Source organism: Platichthys flesus, chromosome 18 (assembly GCF_949316205.1).
Source record: "Platichthys flesus chromosome 18, fPlaFle2.1, whole genome shotgun sequence".
In the NCBI taxonomy this organism is placed as follows: Eukaryota; Metazoa; Chordata; class Actinopteri; order Pleuronectiformes; family Pleuronectidae; genus Platichthys; species Platichthys flesus.
In genome coordinates, this window is record NC_084962.1 from 1,706,243 (window position 1) to 1,725,574 (window position 19,332).

Here is a 19,332-nt window from a genome sequence, read left to right on the forward strand (position 1 = left end):
GCAGGGGATTTGGGAAATTCAACTTCTTCATTTCAAAATTTTGCCCTAGAGAAACACAATTAGTTGAGCATGTATCTTCAGGTTTCTACCATGATAAACCCTTGTACGCATTGGCAGGGCAATGCCTTCAGACAGGACCCCACTGTGACATGTTTCAATTGATTACAGCAAAAGTCCAGAGTTAAACTCAAGCACAAATAACAAAGTAGCCAGTAAATGTCTACATGGGTGATGTTTTGTATCTCTCAGTGGACATTAATTATATTTTTTAGAGTTTTAAATATTTGTGCTATAAGAAAGACTGTTGTTTAAAAGACAAACCTGTTTAAGTATTGTTACAATTAATGAGCAAAGCTTCTTAAATCAGCTCTTAGTGGACAAATCTGAATGGTGACTGGTGATTGCACACAATACACAGCCCTGGAACTCCGCATGGCTCATGTGGACAGTGTATGACAGACACACTGGGTGCAGGCTGTCATTGTTAGTTAAGAACATTACCGTACAAATAAGCAGTTTTTCTTTTGGTCGTTCAACTTGAATTCTCAAAGAGGCGTTGGCTTTGCGTGGACGGACGAGAAGGGCTGCCTCTGAGAGGGAGCTCTTTACTCTGAGTAAATAATCATGGAATGTGGACTCAAAAACATCAGTCCACATTAAGTGGGCGCATACAGCTTTGGCACCACATTAAACAAACAACATACAGTGACTCCATTCACTGCCTGCACCTCAACTCATGAATTGGGTTTTTTGTCCATTAAAGAAAGAAACTAGACAGTATTGGTTGAAATGTACCTCGTTGAGAGGTATATAACAGCATGTCACACATCGGTTACAGATTCACGTTAGTTAGTTAGTAGCACCCAGGTAAATGTGAGCGGGTCCGCAGACTGAGGTTAAACAAATGGGCAGGACTTGAAGGCCACAGAATGGCCCCGCAGTTATGAAGACAAATATTTCCCCACTGGATCAGTAAGGGACGGAAAGGTGTGTTTGGAGAGGAGACAGAGGGGTGCTTTGTCCCCTTCTCTGACAGGTCAGCGCTGCCAATCTCCCCCCATTCCTCTCTCCCTCTCCCTCAATCCCACCTTCCTGCTCCCTCGTTCCCCTGCACTCTCCAGGAGCTCACACAGACCTTCTTCCTTGAAAGATGCTATCGCTTCTCTGCCGTTCCCTGCTGCTCTTCCTTGCTCAACAGGTAGGAAGGATATATTTTTTTATTCTAATACTACAGACAGACTGGGGTTTCTGATAGGACAACACATGGAAACAGTAAATAGCTCCCATTCTTTCTCAATAATGAGTAAGTTTATAATTAATTTTAAAAATACTTTTTTATTCATAAACTCTTGGGATGCACTGAGTGGTTCTCACTCTTGTTATTTCATCTTATTGCTGGTACAAGAGAAACTAGGTCGGAGGTCTTCATACTCAAAGCTCCGGTGGACCCATTTTCACACCACGAAATGAGCTCATTCAGTGAATCTGGCAGACAGGCTTCAGATTTTTGGCATAACCCCCAGTGACCCTTGCGAGCACTTAGCAGCCAGGAAAACTGAAGTAAAAGTGGCACCACACAAGAACTGCAAAAACTAAGCAAACCAAAACTATTACAGCTCTTAAATTTGTTAACAGCTGCTGGGGAGGCCACCACAGCTGTTTTAACTTCCCAATGCTGAATCTATAGCCATCCTAAAAGATTCAGCCCTTTGATTTATACATGTATATCTAGGAAGAATAATAGAATACTTGAAATATAAACTCAACAGTTTAACTAAACATTAACTTAGGAAGTAGTGAAAGGACGTTTAGATTTGAGCTTATGCGTCTTTTACATCATAATTAGCAGGTACATGTGATTTTCTAATCGCAGATAAACTGGCTAACAGATGGCATTGACTCCTTTCTGATGCCAGTAGAGGAGTTATTGTGTTTATTTCCCCCGATGCGCCACATTTAAGATTGCAAATGATCTCTGAAAACTGAGAAGCTCTCTCACCTCTCCGTCTTGTCTTGAATAGCAAGTTCAGCCTGTGATGTGTCTCCATCACTGCCGATCAGAGCCAGAGTTGATCAAAAGCCTGTTACTGCTGAATACCCATTGCAGACAAAATCCAGATGTTAGTGGGATTCTGCCAACAAAGGGAAAACCAGACATATAAATCCGCCTCCTCCAAATCAACAATTGGGATAAGATCAAACAAAATATCATGGATACATTTTTCCTTAAGATGGTTTCTATTAAATGTTCTTTCTTAGTAATTTCCTGCTATAAAAACGAGTTGATTGGCAGCTGAGGTTGGCTCGTGATTGGGTGTATTGGTTGGACCTCAATATGGCAAATCTGCCTCAGGATCACAGACCTTGGCTCCAAATGAGACACTTCAAGTTTGTTTCAAATAAGATTGGAATTTGTTTCTGTTGTTCTAATCCACTCAAGGCATTTTAAACTATAATTACATTCACCCACTAACACACAATCATACTATGCTTACTATGGGAAAGTGCTGGATAATACAATCCATTCACATAGCAGCAATCGTTTGGTATGTTGCGGTATCTAGTATCATATGGACTGAAGAACATGTTTACTTACCAGTCTAATTAATCTCTTCAGCAAGAGCTGTTTCCAGTTGTGGAAAGCAATTCTAATTTGAGCTCTTGTTTTGCTCACTTCTTAGCTTCAACTGTAATTAGCAAGCTAACTGTAACCCCACAGCATCCAGTCTGGAGACGTGGCACTGTTCAGAGCGTGAAGTACATTTTGTCTTGTATTCAACGATATGTGCAGTTTACCACTACCCGCTCTTGGTTACAAATCACGTTCAGACAGAGAAATCGTACAAATAGCAGATTTAAGTTTTTTTGAAATTCAAACATAATGCCTCATACGTGCCATGCTCTTACCACTAAAACTGGTACCATCACAGACTTAATTCATATTTTTTTTGTTCACGAATCGACCTAATGTTCTGATAAAAAATTGGGTGTTACTAGGTCACCTGGTAGAGCTGCAGCCCCAATGAGCCCCAAACCGTAGAAGTCCTGGTTCGATTCCAACCCGTGGCCATATATGCATGTCCTCCCTCCCTCTCGCTCTGTCCCCCCTTCACGGCTTATTTTCCATCCTATCCATTAAAGGCAATAAAAAGCCCCAAAAATATAATATAAAAAATGTAATCTGCATTTTACTATTAATGAAGTTATGAACCAACAATATCGATGAACAAAATGAATTCATGACCTATCAATTTGAATATATATGTATAAACACATACTGATTCATTAAAACTACTATTAAGATTAAGATGCATTTATTAGTCCCAAACACATGCACAGGCACACGCATGCAGGTAGGGAAATTTAACCTCTGCTTTTGACCCATCTGGTGCAGGACACACAGAGCAGTGAGCAGCCATGTACAGCGCCCGGGGAGCAGATGTTGGGGGAGTAAGGTGCCTTGCTCAGGGGCACTAGACAGGGTAGGGAGAATCCTCTTGGATTTTTGGACAGATCAATCCAGGTTCGTCTTTTTGTTGTTTCTCCGTGGAGTCGAACCAGAGACCTTTTCTGGCCATAGTCCAAGTTTCTGCCACCAGTCCACCACCTCATTACAATATAAGCAGTGGAGCTGAACTGGTGTGATGTTCTGACAGGGTTAGGAGTCTGTTTGTGTTATGTGTGAAAAATGTGTTTTCAACTGTGACATCTTATTACTATAAAATCCAGAATCAGGACTTATTTGCAAAATGCACTTTGAACTAAACTGACTGCATCTCTTTCCTTGTGCAGTGCCTCAGCAGGGCACAGAACAATGGCCAGCTGCCTGCTCCTCGAGGTGGACAGTCTGTGGCCGAAAGGCGCCAGTTCTGCCAGTGGCCCTGCGAGTGTCGGGAGAGACCTCACTGTGCCCCGGGGGTGAGCGCCGTCCTGGATGGTTGTGGCTGCTGCAAGAGCTGTGCCAGGCAGATTGGGGAACCCTGCAATGAGAGGGACATATGTGACCCGCACAAGGGCATGTACTGCGACTTCTCAGCAGACCAGCCTAAGTTTGAGGTTGGAGTGTGCGCATGTGAGTGGCTCTCATCTTTTCTTGAATTAGTCATGAAAGGGTGAAAAGTAACAGGGCAGCTACACGTTTAGTGTTTCAAACTAAATCTATGATGTTAGCAGGTGTTTAGATTGAAGGCTGCCCTGTTTGAAACATGCCTGAGGGACTTACTTGTTTTGGGTGTTTTGCAACAGTGAGAAACTGAAACGGAGTTGAATATCAATGTAGAACATTGGAATTCACTTTACAAACCATCTGCATGTTCATTAAGCCTCAAGGAATGACCCTAAGCTGTGAAGAAATTTTTGCGAGTGCCTGCAGAGTACAGCATGTTCTGGGTTCCAAACATTTTATCTGTAAAGCACTTTGAGAGGTCATCAATACAGACTATTTACCATATCTTATTATATGACAAAAAACCCTGATATAATTCTTCATTTTGAAGAGTATATCAAATAATTTAATCAGTTCAGTGTTGGATGTGCACATCAAATCTGAAAAAATTAAGAGGCTATTGCTGCATGTGAATTCCCTGAGCAACTTTATTAGAAGAAACAAGGTAAAATCTTAGAATGTCTTCGTATCCATTTCTGCTTTGTAAATGGACTGCACTTGTGTTGTGCTTTTTAAAATTCTTATTGAGGACCCAATGCAGTAGACACTACGAGCCGTACTCCCCATTCACTTACACATTCACACAGTCCTTCTTTACACAGGGAATTTTCACTCACACACTGCTGACACAACCATCAGGGTAATTTAAGGTTCTGATAGACCTGTTTCAACTGCAATGTGCAAAATTTGAAATGATATTTGAAAATTCAGAGGTGTCAAGATACTTCTGTCCTGACAAGTAGCAGAAGAGCTATTTATATTAATTTCTGAATCACATTATCCCTACATTGCATTTCAAGTCTATTGCGTTCCAGGTTTTGTTTGTAACTACAGGTAGTGAAAGAATAGTAATAGCACTACAAAAAAGTCACCTATCTAAAGTAAATGTGAAAAGAGAATATAGAGTAGAATAAAGGTTGATTTAATTACCTCCGTCAAGGAGGTTATGCTTTCACCCCTTGTCCGTTAGTAGGTTTGTCAGCAGGATTTAGCTAAAATCAACGAATTGATTTTCACCGCAATTGGTGTAAGGGCATGGGCCAAGAAAGAACCCATTCCATTTTGATGTAGGTCAAAGAGGGCTGATCAAGACTTTTTTTTAACTTTAAAAATTGGGAGATTTAACTTTTGACATTTTCGTAGATTATAAGTGTGAGAGATTTGGTGATTTCATTTGGGGACTGTTGGGGCTAAACTGTTGAATGTCGTTTTGTGCAAATGTAACCGTATGCAACAAACATTTTTCCATGTCTGGGAAAAGTATGCTGCAGTTTATGGACAATCACAAAAAAAAGCTTATTTTTTGCTCAGCTTTTAAGATTCAGTTGCCTCTGGTGCTTCAGCAGATCCCTGAGATTCCCTCATTCTTTCAGACATGATGGCCGTGGGCTGTGACCTAAATGGGGCCCACTATGAAAACGGAGAAGCTTTCCAGACCAGCCCCCTCTATAAGTGCACATGTATTGCTGGAGCCATTGGCTGCACCCCTGCTTTCATCCAGAAGCCTGCTGGTCTCTTAGGCCCCGCCCCACTGACGGGCAGCCTGCCAGCTGGCCTCCGCGGTGGTCAGAGCCCAAAGAAGCACCAGCAGGACACTAGCTACATGTCAGGTAAGTGTTTACACAGTAAACCACGTCGAGGAAGATAGCTGGTATGGAATGCTAATTGCTGTTAGAGTTGACTTGATGGGAAGGGGAGAAAGGGCATTTGATTATTACAGAATAAGGATTGTAGTTAGACCGCTTGTCAAAAACAGGAAGATGGATGGTTCCTGCTATAAAGAGCAGAAAGGAAAGACTTACTTATTAAGAGTAAATATCTGACTCTGATGCACAATGTTTTTTATTTTCTTTAATTAACATGTAATTCTGATAGTAGGAAACATTAATATGTCACTTTGAGAAAACAAAGCATGTCAATATGACTTAAAATACAAGAGCTGACATCCAGACTAGGTGGGAAAGTATTTGAAAAAGTAATTTTGGCTTTGTGGCTTCTTTGAGGTTAACAAAGAATTGTGTGCTGCAATATGAGCTTTCACTGTTAAACCTGCAGCTCAGAGGAAAACAGTTGTAGGTTTAGTCGCGTATATTGACTCCTCTGGTGGCTCACAACAGATATTTGATGTTTGGTGGTCCTGACCTGTGCTTTGCATGGCGGTATGGTAATAAAAAGGTTAAATGTTTGTGTAGGGTGTTGTTGACACAATGCCCTTTAATTGTAATACTGAAAGCTTACAGGGATCCTCCTTTAGCCTGGAAGAGGAACTGCCTGGTCCAGACCACCCCCTGGAGTCCCTGCTCCAAGACCTGTGGCCTGGGAATCTCTGTCCGCGTGAACAACGACAACAGCAAATGTGAGATGAGGAAGGATCGTCGCCTGTGCCTGCTGCGACCATGTGACAGGAGTATTATTCGGAGCATTAAGGTTAAAACCAAATTCTTTTCAAATATTTTTATTATTTTGTATAAACTATGTATACAAAATTATATATTATAAAAAAGTACTAACCACTGTTTTCAACTTTAGATGCCAAAGGGAAAGACATGCCGGCCGAAATTCCAGGCAAAGAAAGAGGAGAAGCTGAAACTCTCTGGCTGTACTAGTACCAAAAAGTTTAAGCCCACATACTGCGGCGTCTGTACAGACAAACGCTGCTGTGTACCAAACAAGTCCCTAATGATCAAAGTCAACTTCACTTGCAAAGGAGGCTCCAACACACAGTGGAAGATGCAGTGGATAACATCCTGCGTGTGCCAGAGGAAGTGCAACAATCCAGATGACATGTTTTCTGAGCTTCGGTTACTCTAGTGGAGCCAGACACAGGCTCTGAGCCCTGCTGTGGTGATCTGAAGGACAGAAACATATTTCATTCTTTGGTTATTAAGTTGTCCTCAGCAGTGGTGATGGACCAGAGACCAAAGACAAAAACATAAACTACAAAACCTCATTTCATAATGAAGGATGGCTGGGATAATGAAATGCATGGAAAATCTTGAAAATGCTGTTGGCTATGATAAAACATTTTTCTAAACCATGTCTTCAGGACAAGTACGTGCAATAACGACATGGGCTATGGCAAGTGGAGTAGCTGTAACAGCAGATTTGACTGATAATAGTACCTCATTATACAATGGTCAGGGAGACCACAATGGTTAATCAGAGTTTAACTCTTACTAATGTGACTGTTTATTTTTTAATCTGGTCATGAGTTTGACAATTTTGATTTCTAACTTATAAAGGTGTATATAAACGATTTGTTCATGTGAAATCATTTTTGAAACAAAAACACAAACAGATAAACAAAGCCAAAAACAAACAAACAGTTAAATTGGTTAGCAACGGAGTGGACCTTCATCTGGCAATGCTGAGCCTGGCTGCGTCACGCATGAGTTTCCCCTTGGTGGCATCAAGATGATCGTACTCTTCAATCAAGGAGCTGAGAGAGTTGAGGGCCTCTGAGAAGCTTCTCTGCTCCATCCCCTCTACATTCAGGTAGTGATGTAAGTGAGCCTTCAAAAAAAAAAAAAAAAAAAAAAAACAAGAGTGGTTAAAACTGAAATTACTGCCTCGAGTTTTCTTGGTTAGGTTATGGCATATATCATCACAACATTCCCTTCTGTTCCTGACTTTTGGTGATATATATAATGGCCAGAAAACTGATTTGCAGATCATTTTGATTATATAATAGCATTGTCAAAAGCACTTTCTCCTACATGACAACTTTGCCTGAAAATTTGTAAGAATTATGACCAAAAGTCTTTTAATGTCAGAGTGACCTTGGCAACCTAATCTGATCAGCTCATCTTGGAGACCAAGTGAATGTCTGTGGCAAATGTGAAAAAATTCCCACAAGTGTTGCAGAGATATTTCTTTCAAAGAGTGGAACAGACGTGTGTAAATATGAAGGGACAACCCAAAAAACAACGTTCTGGACACGGCTTTCTCCAATGCAGTCAAATGTCTCTGTTAAATATTTTTGAAATTGAATATATACCCTACTTAATCAATTTGAGAACAACAGCTTTTTAACTATAATTGATGACTGGTAATTAAATAAATAATACAATAATTGTTAGTTTGCAGCCCTAGTACATAAAAACCATCATAGATCATGGTCTCAAATATGCAATGTCTTTAAATGCACCTTCTTCCTGTAGAGCTTGGTAAAACTCTCTCTCAGCTCCATGAATCTAGACTTCACACATGTGTTGTTGGCCAAGGCTAACAGGGCGTGAGAGTGACCCACAGGAGGCACTGAACACAGGCCTGTCTTCCAGCCTTCTTGGTTCCATGAGACAAAGGGGAGCGATGGCCTCAATCTAGGACGGGGACAATAAAAAAAAAATATATATATATAAAATAAATAAATTCTAATAATAATAATTTAGGGTTAACAATTTCCTGAAGCAGTTACATTTTACATTTCATTTGATGGAGGAATCAATAATTGCAGATACATATGAATCAGCTTTACAGCACTTTTGTTGAAATTGCATTAATTTTAAAAGAAGAGATACGTAGAAACGTATTAGTTAATGTGCATGCAATCATGTGAAGCTACATTTTCCTGAGGTTCCCACATTTATATTTGACAATATTACCTAAATGCATTGCATGCTAGCTAACTGTAGATGCTTCCGTTTAGAGATATCCCCTGAACATCTCACATGTAGACCATGAGTACATTTACCAATGTTCCCTAAACATACGCGGTATCTGTGGACGTGACTAAGAAGCAACTTCACGTTTGAGCAACTGGAACCAACAATGTTTAGGAGTTTTGCTTGATAGAATGAATGAAACAGTGTACAACATTCTGTGGAGTGTAATTTTTTTTGAGTAATAAAAACACAACACCAACTTTTGAACTATTTTTCGTTCCATGAAAGTGGACCCATGTAAAGGACCTAAAATCACAAAATGCTACAACAAATGTCCAGTGACTAAATGTTAAATGTGCCCTGGAGTCTTATTCCTCCTTCTTCGTCCGTTTCCTCCTCTTTTACACCATGGTTACATTTAAATTTATGCTCTCACCCGTTTCTCTTGACAACATGCTGTATGAAAACAAGGTGTACAGGGAGGTCAGTGAAGGGAGAGCCGAAGAGGGGAGGCTACTGAATGGACTAGTCATGATTCAGTGCTGTCGCTGCTGAATGGGCCTACTATTTGAGAGTGTCGTGAAGGTCTTTGGGCCTATCAGGGTGCATTGGCTCGCCGCCTGTTTTGGTGGGACTGATTTGTATTACAGCACTCTGACCTCTCAATGTTTCTGCGGAGGTCCGACACCTGCACGTTCCCCCTGACCATGAGGGCGCAGGCCAGGTACAGGCTGTGCTTCGGATCACATCGGAATAGCTGGTGGTCTTTACTGAAGGCGTCGCTAAACATTTGATCCAGTCTAGAGTTAGGGGTGTAAGCACAGAAAATAAATTTTCACGTCATGAGAATAAATAAATCTGTGTCGTAAATTCATTTCAGATATTATATTCAGACTGGTCAATAACAGCCTTGGTTTTCAGTCTCTATTTCCTGGCTTAACTTAATAAAAATACATTGCAGACACTGCAGTTACAATTGAGTTCGACTGAGGACCAATGGGGCAATGTTTGAGAGACAAACATTTTTGAACGTGTATTTATACAGGGAAGTTCTGCTGAGAAGGCAAGATATTTTTAAGAAACACCCAGCTCTGCTCCGCATTCATACAGTCACATATATTCAGCTCTAGGGGTTATTCAGTGCAGCCGCCACTCTGTCTGACCAATGAGCCGCTCTCAATGGCTCAGACAAGGCCACTTTCATGGCAGTTGTGTATGAGGTGGTGGGTTGGGTGGTGGGTCGGATGGTGTTTTTCCCTATCACAAGCCTGTTGCTCTGAACTTGAAGTGGCAGCAGTCTTGACCAGATAATGTGAAAGCCAGGCTCTGAGAATATTTTGCTTCTCGGTAAGATTATGATTCTGATCAGAAGAAAAATTCACATCCATGTTTTTCAAAGGAAAAAGATGATAAATGGTTTGTATTGATATAGTGGTTTTCTGGTCTTGATGATAACTGAAAGCGATTTACAGGGGAGTTTGCCATTCACCCATTCACACGCATTCATACTGTGCATCTATTAGCAACAGAGGCAATATCTATGAGGGGCAATTCAGGGTTCAGCATCTTGCACAAGGACACTTTGGCCTGCAGATGGGGAAGACTGGGATCGAACTGCCGACCTTCTGGTTGGAGGAAGACCGCTCCACCCCTCAGCCACAGTTGCAGATGCAACAACATCCACCAATACTTTATTTGGTACCAAGGAGTCCGAATACATTTTGCCGCCTAACATGTGGGTTCTATTTCTCACACAGTTCTCCCTATGTTGATGAAAACCTGCTCAAATTAAAGCTGAGACTCTTATTTCAAACTGAATGTGCTCAAGCTCAGAGCCTGATGCGAAATAGAATTACTGACTTGACCGTATTTGCTCAATCACAATATATATTGATCTCAGAATAATATCGTTATCGTGTCCTGCCGTATCATCACGTAGGAGGTCATCAGGTAAAGATAGCAGCCATGGCAGCCAACCTTCTGGTGGGGATACTGACGTCAGCCAGCGTGTACAGAGGGGTGAGGCTCGGCACCAGGTAGTGTAAACGAGGGAAAGGCACCAGGTTCATGGCTATCTCGTTCAGGTCCATGTTGAGAGAACCCTCAAAACGGGCTGAGCTGAAACCCAAGATAAATAACACAGGACACTTCATTAAGATCCATTTATCCATTTATTCGTCCCAAACACATGCACAGACATGCAAAGGCACACTCATGCAGGTAGGGAAATTTAATCTCTGCTTTTTACCGATCTGGTGCAGGACACACAGAGCAGTGAGCGACCATGTACGGCGCTCGGGGAGCAGATTATGGGGGAGTAAGGTGCCTTGCTCAGGGGCACTAGACAGGGTAGGGAGACTCTTGGATTTTTGGACAGATCAATCCAGGTTCGTCTTTTGTTGTCTCTCCGTGGAGTCGAACCGGAGACGAACCAGAGACCTTCTCTGCCCATAGTCCAAGTTTCTGCCACTAGACAACTTAGAAATGTTTGCACAGACGGAAAATTGAATTGGTATATACTGTAACTTTATCAGGACATTTTCAATTCTGTGTGACGATCAAATGTTTAAGTGAAATAAATACTCAATGTTTCTGTTTGCACTCAATGTTTATCACCAGAATGCATTATGAGTAGCATTGAGGTGTTCTCACTAGATGGACAAATTTCAAATCTTTATTAAAATTAGCAGCCTTTCTTCTTATCTGATTTTGAACATTGATGTGTTGCATTATCAGTCAGTGGAATAGTGTGAAACCATTAGTAGGATTGTAGTTGTGCAATGTGCAAACAAAACGAAACAGGGATGCACTGTTGCCACACTGTGCTACTAATGGCCACATACCCTTGATAAGATTAGAGACAAATAAAGACAAAACGTGACTTATTGACAAAAAAACACACTTATACATGTTTTTAACCCAGCTGAACACCACATCTATAGGGAAATACTGTTCCAAAGACTTAAGACAATCTAATGACAAGTTGCTCTGACTACAGAATCGCTTTATGTCTGGTTTTGTTTCAGTATTGTTATTATATTAGTAGTTTAGTATTACTTTTTATAGAAGTGGCTTTAATATATTACACTTGCCATCACCATGAAAAAAAGAGAAAAACTCAGCATGTCCAGTAGTAAGTAAATATTGTGATAGTCTCCACTCCTTCAGTGTACAGGGGTTGTCTCTATTTCAGCACGCGCGCAGTAATACTATACCTGGTAATATTGAGCAACAGGTTAGCCACAATGTTATTCATGGCATCGAAGGGCTTCTCTGCTCCGCTGAGGCCGCTCTCTCCAGAGATGATGGTGCTGTCTCTCTTGATCACCCGCCCCGGTATTCCACCGTCAGACATGTGTTTAATCTTACTCACAATGTCAACCAATGACTGGAGGAAAAGTGAGGGGGGACAAACGTTATGGATTGTTAAGATAAATACATACACTAGAGATGTTCACATGAACAAACCTGGTTTTCCACTGGAATGACACAGTCAGCGTGCTCTGTCAGCTCTTTCATGGCCAGGACACTGTTGTAAGGGGAGGTGATGACGTCATCCTCAGCAGATGGATAGACTGAGGTAACAATTCGACACACCTCTGGGAATTCCTCTTCCAGCAGGCTCAGCACTCTGGTCCCCAAGCCCGAACCAGTACCTCAAAGTCAGTCAGGAAGAATTACTTGCACTAACGGAGGAAGCTCTCTCAATCAGTCACCTGATCATGAAAACGTCTGAACACCATGAAATCAGGGTAGAGGATCAAAGAAAACATGTTTTCCGACTGTGGTCGTAACTTGATAACAAATTTGAAGTTCCAATGAGGAACTAATTGCTGTGCTGTGGGATGGCAGGACACATCAGTACAAGCAATGGTGAACTGATTCCTTCTGTTCAAGACTCTTTAGATTTAAGTACAGAAACTTGGTCACATGAAATAGAAACATGATTGTTTCAACGCATGAGCAGTTGATTAACAGTATGAACTCTAAGAAACAATGTCTTGCATCACTAAAATAGTTGAAATTGATTGTTATAAATGTATCTGAACTGTAATCTGTGCAAAAATAAATGAATGGAGGTAATGTTTTACGCAGTTTTTTAATCCACCATTAATACATATGCTCAAACACTTTCATGCCCTACCTCCTCCCATAGAGTGGATGAGAAAAAAGCACTGCAGACAGTCACAGTGCTCTGCTGCCTTTCGCAGTGTATCCACTATCTGCTCCCTGTAGCATGAGCCGTATGTCATGTGTCCAACCGCCCTGAACAAACAAGTAGGTAGGTTACTGTCAAGTTCTTATAATATGAGTAGTGTTGCGTATAAATTCAATGAGATTTTTTTAATTGGGGAAAAAAAATAAAATTACGCAAATTAAACACTTAGCAATAAAAACATCATTCAAAACACTATTTTTCAACCCTCCACTGTGCATTCTTCCATCACATGCACAGATATATCCCAGCATCCTGCACACTAGAGCAGCGCTATTGAGGCCTGCTAAAGTGTGCTGTACTAGACAGGTAAGTTTCGATGATATTAATAGGGAAAATATATTAGAATGCTGATTGAGGATGGGTCATCTAGCCTATTTCTATTCATTTATCCATCAATTGTAAAACATTTTTACAGACGATTCCAATTGTTTGGCCAACAATTTATATCTCTGGCATTGCATTAGTGTTTTTTACAAGCTTTTTTCTCATCTTATTCTACAGAACAATGCCACGTGCACTATCTCATGTGTGGAGAGATTTCACCCCAGCCAATATAGAAGGAAAGGCTGTGTACATTTGCAAATACTGTGCAAAGACCTAGGCTAAAGATGACACAAAGATGCAGAAGCATAGTCAAGTGCCCAAAGTTTCCTCGGGGCTCAAATCAGCCTATGACAAAACAAAATGTTTATATTTATGTCTGTATATGACAAGGTAAATACAGTTAGTATAAATTACCCTCAACATCTCGTTTATTCCCGTTAATTCCAGTATATTCCTGTATATTCCCCTTAATTCCCATGGAAAGTTTCAAACTTTGAATATTCCCGGAATTTTGCAACCCTAGTTTTGACACACACATTGAACACTCATGATAAAAACGTTTGAGGAGTTGAAAGTAGTGTGAAGGAATTTATCTGAAACAGACCCGAGTTGTCATGGCTGTCAGGCCAAGGAGAAATTATAGTGGGAATATCCACAACAGCCCTGTTGAGAGACACCACTGACCTTTCCCCTAAATTGTATTAGAGAGGCAAATGGGACATATAACAACAGCTTTTTACTAACTTTTCCTTTTTACTTGTACGTTTTATTGGCATGTGGCGCCTAATGTCAAGGTGCATTACCGCAATCTATGTTTCTTGCGCTTTTGTACTCAAGGATTTAAAGTGTTGGTTGTATAAGAAAGCAGAATTAATCCTTTCAACCAAGGGACATTTTTTTGCTCCGAGTCGTATGAGTAGTGCAATTGCATGTTGCGACAAGTACCTATGTTAAAAACTCTGGTTTAGAACACTTGCTACAGGCCATGTGAGCTTATGAGGTGGTATCCCATGGCTCGTCTGTCTCTCACCAGTTGTTGCCTGAACCTGACACGTCTGTGAGGAGCTGAGTGCTGTCGAACACTTCTCCCAGTGGGCCTTGCAGGATCTCATTGACCACACCCTCCTCCATGTCCACCAGCACCGCCTGTGGAGTTAAAAATGGCAACACATTCATTTCAAGTCTCTCAGCACATTGATTTGATCCACTACTATCATCCATGGATATGATCCACTCCCAAAACTCTTTGAAGTTAAGCTGTAAAAAGTCTACACGGAGGTTCCTTGCATAATTGGATACAGACTATTCAGTTTTACTTCGGGTAAAAAAATCTTTACCAAATCTAAATAAGAAATTCCAGTTCAAAATGATTCCAAATGTTTTTAGTGCAGTTTGTACGAGTAAATACTTTAACAAACTCTTCTGTACGTAATACAGAGGAGTTTGTTGATGATCATTATTTGTAACCTATGCCACTACGGGATCTTGACAAGTCATAAAACCCAACAGTGTTCTTCTTGAGAAAAAATATTAAAGACAGCGATATGAACTACCGTATATTGAATCGTTAATCATTGAATTGTTGCATGGATCTTGATGCTGTTGTTGGTGGATTGTTACAGCCTGACCATCCATCCCGAGCTGGTTCTTTCAAGCTGTTTATCTTGAAATTGACAGGACTTACTCTAGCCTTAAGATGCTGGATTCTCCCGCCGACACCACAGGCTCTATTTCTGGAAAAGCCAGTAAGAAAAGGATTACGTTAAGACCACTCTGGCAGACACTGCCCTAACACATGTAACCGTAACTGTTGCGATTACCTTGAGTCCACATTCCGGAAAAAGCTACCGAGAGCCTCATCGTACTCTCCCATCTGCATAGGAAACAGAGAAGGTTGTTAGGAATGTGCTTAGACATTGTTGGGGGTGATGCATTTCTGTCTATAAAGAATAATACAAAAAAAAAATAGGCTTCCATGGCCTATCCATATCATGCAAAATAACCTTTCATGGTTTTTAAAGATCTTAGCAGATCCCCAAAAATGTCGCTCTCTCTCTTATGTTTGCTTCATCTTTCTGAAAATGTCCCCAAACGACTCATTCTCCTCTCGAGCACCGTAAAAGGTCCTATGGGCTCCAGATTGAGTGACACTTCCGGAGCTAGGTTTTTTCCAGTATCCTACCTCATGGACTGCCTTGCTAAAAGAGCTCCGATAGACATAGATGCAGCAGGTATGAGGAGAAGGCCCACAGGTCTGTAGGCTGTGCCAACCAACTCAGAAGTCTCCCTGTTCTCCCTACATCTGAGGATTTGAAGACCCTCATTTTATTATAAATGGAAAGTTGAGCGGAGAGGGCTGTATTCAGACCAAATTAGGCTTTGTAGCTATTAGTGAAGGTGTGCAGAGTTGTTTTTATTGATTAAAACTAGGACTGCAACAACCAGCCGATTTGATTGATTATAATCGATAAGTTGACACCTAATTGAGTAATCATTCATTTGGGTCTGTTGGAATGTACGGCACACACTGTTCGCACACACCCCTCCTTCTCTTGTGTGGGTCATGTGACAACAACATCTTCTCTCTGAAGTCAATGACTGAAAAATGTCATTGCAAGCACAGCTAACGATAAAGCTGAGACTAGTCGCCAAACTGCGGGTAGACTTGACAATAAAGTCTTAAGAGACGCTGCAAAATGTACCAAGCTGATTTCACATGGAACAGCGGAACAACATCCCTGAAGAGAAAACATGCTGGAAACATTCTTCTTGTACTTCTTTCGGTTTACTGGCGAATCTTAAACAACCCTTGTCATGAAGGAGAAGTTGGTGTTGGTGCTGTGGAAAGGAAGGTTTTTCACACAAATGTGTTTTTTGCATGTAAAAGTAAATTTTCTTGCTTTGAACTGTTGTGTCAAAAAATTGAATCAGGTAGAAAAACTTATATCATACATGTTGGTGAACCTCCAACATATAAAACCATGTGATTGATGTGTGTGTTTGTGTATGTGTGTGTGTGTGTGTGTGTGTGTGTGTGTGTGTGTGTGTGTGTGTGTGTGTGTGTGTGTGCGTGTGCGTGTGTGTGTGTGTGTGTGTAGTGGCGATTTTAGCCTGAAATTTCTGGTGGGGCAATTTTGTATGACGTCATGTCACTGTCACAAAAATAGAGGTAGCTGATTATTATAAGCAGTAGGCCTATATAGACCAGTACGATATACTATGGAAATGCATTTTGAGTTTTGCCACAAAGTACAGATGTATTGAGCTTTCTAAACAACAGCGCCATCTGGTGGAGCAGTGTGTGTGTTCCCAGATGGTGGGCAAAAACAATCAAAGTAGGCCTACACATGCCAATGCATTTTGTACTCCTTTTCATAAGAGTTTAGTGTTTTCCTTTGTTGTAACAGGTAAAAATAGCAATAAATTGTCAAGTTTTTTTTATTGTCGTTCTATAATTTAATAAATGCAACAAACTACAGTTTTTTTTATATATTGTATAACTATAGATATAACTTTATAAGCTGTGTTATCAAATATGTTTTGCGGCTCCAGACAGATTTAATTTGGGGGAAGCAGGGGCAAATTGGCTCTTTCGATAGTAAAGGTTGCCTACCCCTGCCCTAGTGTAACCCGTCTTCTCAAATACAGAGTAACGGATACAGTGTGAGCTGTCTGTGGTGTCTTGTGTCCCTCACTGAGTTGTCACTGAGTTCTGTTGTGTGTATTTGCACGAACCTTGTTGACGTGAGCATGTTCTCGCAGAGCTAGATCCCAGAACCTGCAGCCAACCTGGTTCCCGCACTGTCCAACTGAAGAGCACGAGTGTCACTTGTTAGGGAAAGGATTCGTCAAATGAGCCGTGAACCAAGCGAACGAACAGGGCATTTGCTCCATCGACCAGCACACAGCAGCTAGCTGACAGCTAGCTGAGCTAGCTCGGAGTGTCTTACTCACCCTGGACAACGATTGACTGTGTCATGGCAGCAGCGCACACACACGGCCACACACCTTCACGCCTCAATACTTCATGTTCACATTTATCCAGAACCGCCCGTCACGAAGGTTGACAAAACCTTTTGAATGTTTCTTTAAACGCGCGCCTCAGCTGTGTTTGGTCGGCTGCTGATGACGTGTATTGGAAACTGGCATATTGGAGAGGTTGCCAGGGCAACGCCTTGATCTTTTTTTCTTTCTGCTGTTTTATGGCGGTGAACAAACAACGTTATGGTGCATTACTGCCACCAACTGGTATGGAGTGTGGATCTGGAACCTAATTATATTCACTCATTGTTATCATTTATACAGTATGTAAGTAAAATAACAAATAAAAAGGAAAATAAATTAATATTGTCCATCAAATTGGTTCCTCTGAGATACTGAAATAAGGTTCAGTATTAGTTCTCTGAGCTTCTTATTTTGGACAGTAGAGCATAAAATGATCAAGCTCCCTCTTGATTATTGTAAAAGTCAGATTTCCTGTGTTATGTTATCCTAGTATAGGTAATGCACTGTTCAACCCTGTAAAGCTTAACCTTTTTACGAACACTGTAACAGACACAGACACAGGGGTAGAAGGTTTTGAAGAGGTTTTATTGAGAAAAGGGGTATTGATTATGGATGAAGGATGGGGGAGATGATCCTGAGGCGTGGGAGCAGGAGCAGGCTTGTTAAAGCATGGAAAAGGGAGAAGATGGTGGAGAGTCAAGGCGTGGGAAGGTGAGCAGCTTGGAACAGCAGAAGGCCGGTGGTCAATGGTTATGAGGCATGCAGGGGGAAAGCAATCTGCCAAGGAGCAAAAAGGCAAAAGGAATGAGAAGAGCACATAGGAATTTAAATACAAAACACTTCCCAGATACTACCACAGTAGGTTGTACAACAACAGCAGTATTCACGGAAGCCATGTTCTTCAGGCCCTGCCAAGCTGAGCGGAGGATCCCCTATGTGACTTCTTCCTCCACTTTTTATTTGTTCTTCCTATTGGCAGATTTGATGGCACGTTTGACCTCTTTGGTGAAGACTCATATCTTCCTGTTAATGATCTCCTTTTGATTGTGACAATTTAGGTGGGGATGATGCTGTCCACACAGAACGAGATGTATGAAAAGTACTTGTTTCAGGGGATTTTGTAGCCTACATTATTTAACGATCAGGGACATTGACCAATTAGTTTGAAGCTGTAAGAAATATGTAGTATTTGTCCTGTGAGATGCCTGTGGTAAGATTGTTTATATATATATGTATATATATATACATATATATATACATACATAATTAATCATGGTGTTCCACAGGGCTCTGTGCTCGGCCCAATTTTATTCTCATTATATATGCTTCCACTAGGAAACATTATCAGGACACACTCGGTAAATTTCCACTGCTATGCGGATGACACCCAGTTATATTTGTCAATAAAACCTGAACAAAGTAATCAATTAACTAAACTTCGAACATGTCTCAAGGACATAAAAACCTGGATGACCCGCAATTTTCTCTTATTAAACTCAGACAAAACAGAGGTTATAATACTTGGCCCCAAACACCTTAGAGATGCATTATCTAATGATATAGCTGCGCTAGACGACATTGCCCTTGCTTCCAATGAAACAGTCAGGAACTTGGGAGTGATCTTCGATCCTGATTTATCCTTTAATAGTCACTTAAAACAAATTTCTAGGACCGCTTTTTTCCACTTGCGTAATATTTCAAAAATTAGACATGTCCTTTCACAAAAAGATGCAGAAAAACTAGTCCACGCCTTTGTTACATCGAGACTGGACTATTGTAATTCATTATTATCAGGCTCCAGCAGGAAGTCGTTAAAGACTCTACAGCTTGTCCAAAATGCTGCAGCACGTGTCCTGACGAGAACAAAGAGAAGAGAGCACATTTCTCCAATATTAGCATCGCTACACTGGCTTCCAGTTAAATCTAGAATAGAATTTAAAATTCTCCTCCTCACCTTCAAGGCCCTTAATAATATAGCGCCTTTATACCTTAAAGAGCTGTTAATACCTTATAAA

At 41.0% G+C, this 19,332-nt stretch overlaps 2 protein-coding genes across 4 annotated transcripts; one reads left to right on the top strand and one right to left on the bottom strand.

Moving 5' to 3' along the window:
- Positions 1-1,150: 1,150 nt before the first annotated feature.
- Positions 1,151-6,976, top strand: ccn6 (cellular communication network factor 6). The gene is made up of 5 exons (XM_062411857.1): positions 1,151-1,198; positions 3,793-4,072; positions 5,539-5,775; positions 6,420-6,592; positions 6,695-6,976. Exons 1-5 carry the CDS (start codon positions 1,151-1,153, stop codon positions 6,974-6,976), a joined length of 1,020 nt encoding a protein of 339 aa, XP_062267841.1.
- On the bottom strand, positions 6,875-17,443 carry tube1 (tubulin, epsilon 1). Of its 3 annotated transcripts, XM_062411854.1 has the most exons (13): positions 17,267-17,443; positions 17,048-17,121; positions 15,133-15,185; positions 14,997-15,045; positions 14,343-14,458; positions 12,914-13,035; positions 12,238-12,425; positions 11,985-12,157; positions 10,747-10,887; positions 9,429-9,569; positions 8,313-8,487; positions 7,518-7,678; positions 6,875-7,014 (listed from the first exon to the last, which is right to left on the bottom strand). In XM_062411854.1, exons 1-12 carry the CDS (start codon positions 17,289-17,291, stop codon positions 7,520-7,522), a joined length of 1,416 nt encoding a protein of 471 aa, XP_062267838.1. In that variant the 5' UTR covers positions 17,292-17,443; the 3' UTR covers positions 6,875-7,014; positions 7,518-7,519. The 3 variants fall into 3 exon arrangements, with proteins under 3 accessions (XP_062267838.1, XP_062267840.1, XP_062267839.1); XM_062411856.1 differs by lacking the exon at positions 9,429-9,569; XM_062411855.1 differs by lacking the exon at positions 6,875-7,014 and having other exon boundaries at positions 7,404-7,678.
- Positions 17,444-19,332: the final 1,889 nt, after the last annotated feature.

Excerpts from the sequence above, each read along its gene's own strand:
- ccn6 (XM_062411857.1), top strand. The coding sequence starts at position 1,151 with ATGCTATCGCTTCTCTGCCGTTCCCTGCTGCTCTTCCTTGCTCAACAG. Across the intron at positions 1,199-3,792 it reads TGCTCTTCCTTGCTCAACAG|TGCCTCAGCAGGGCACAGAA; the intron begins GTAGGAAGGATA and ends TTCCTTGTGCAG. Across the intron at positions 5,776-6,419 it reads GGACACTAGCTACATGTCAG|CCTGGAAGAGGAACTGCCTG; the intron begins GTAAGTGTTTAC and ends ATCCTCCTTTAG.
- tube1 (XM_062411854.1), bottom strand. The coding sequence starts at position 17,291 with ATGACACAGTCAATCGTTGTCCAGG. Across the intron at positions 17,122-17,266 it reads ACAGTCAATCGTTGTCCAGG|TTGGACAGTGCGGGAACCAG; the intron begins GTGAGTAAGACA and ends CGTGCTCTTCAG. Across the intron at positions 15,046-15,132 it reads TTCCGGAATGTGGACTCAAG|AAATAGAGCCTGTGGTGTCG; the intron begins GTAATCGCAACA and ends TGGCTTTTCCAG.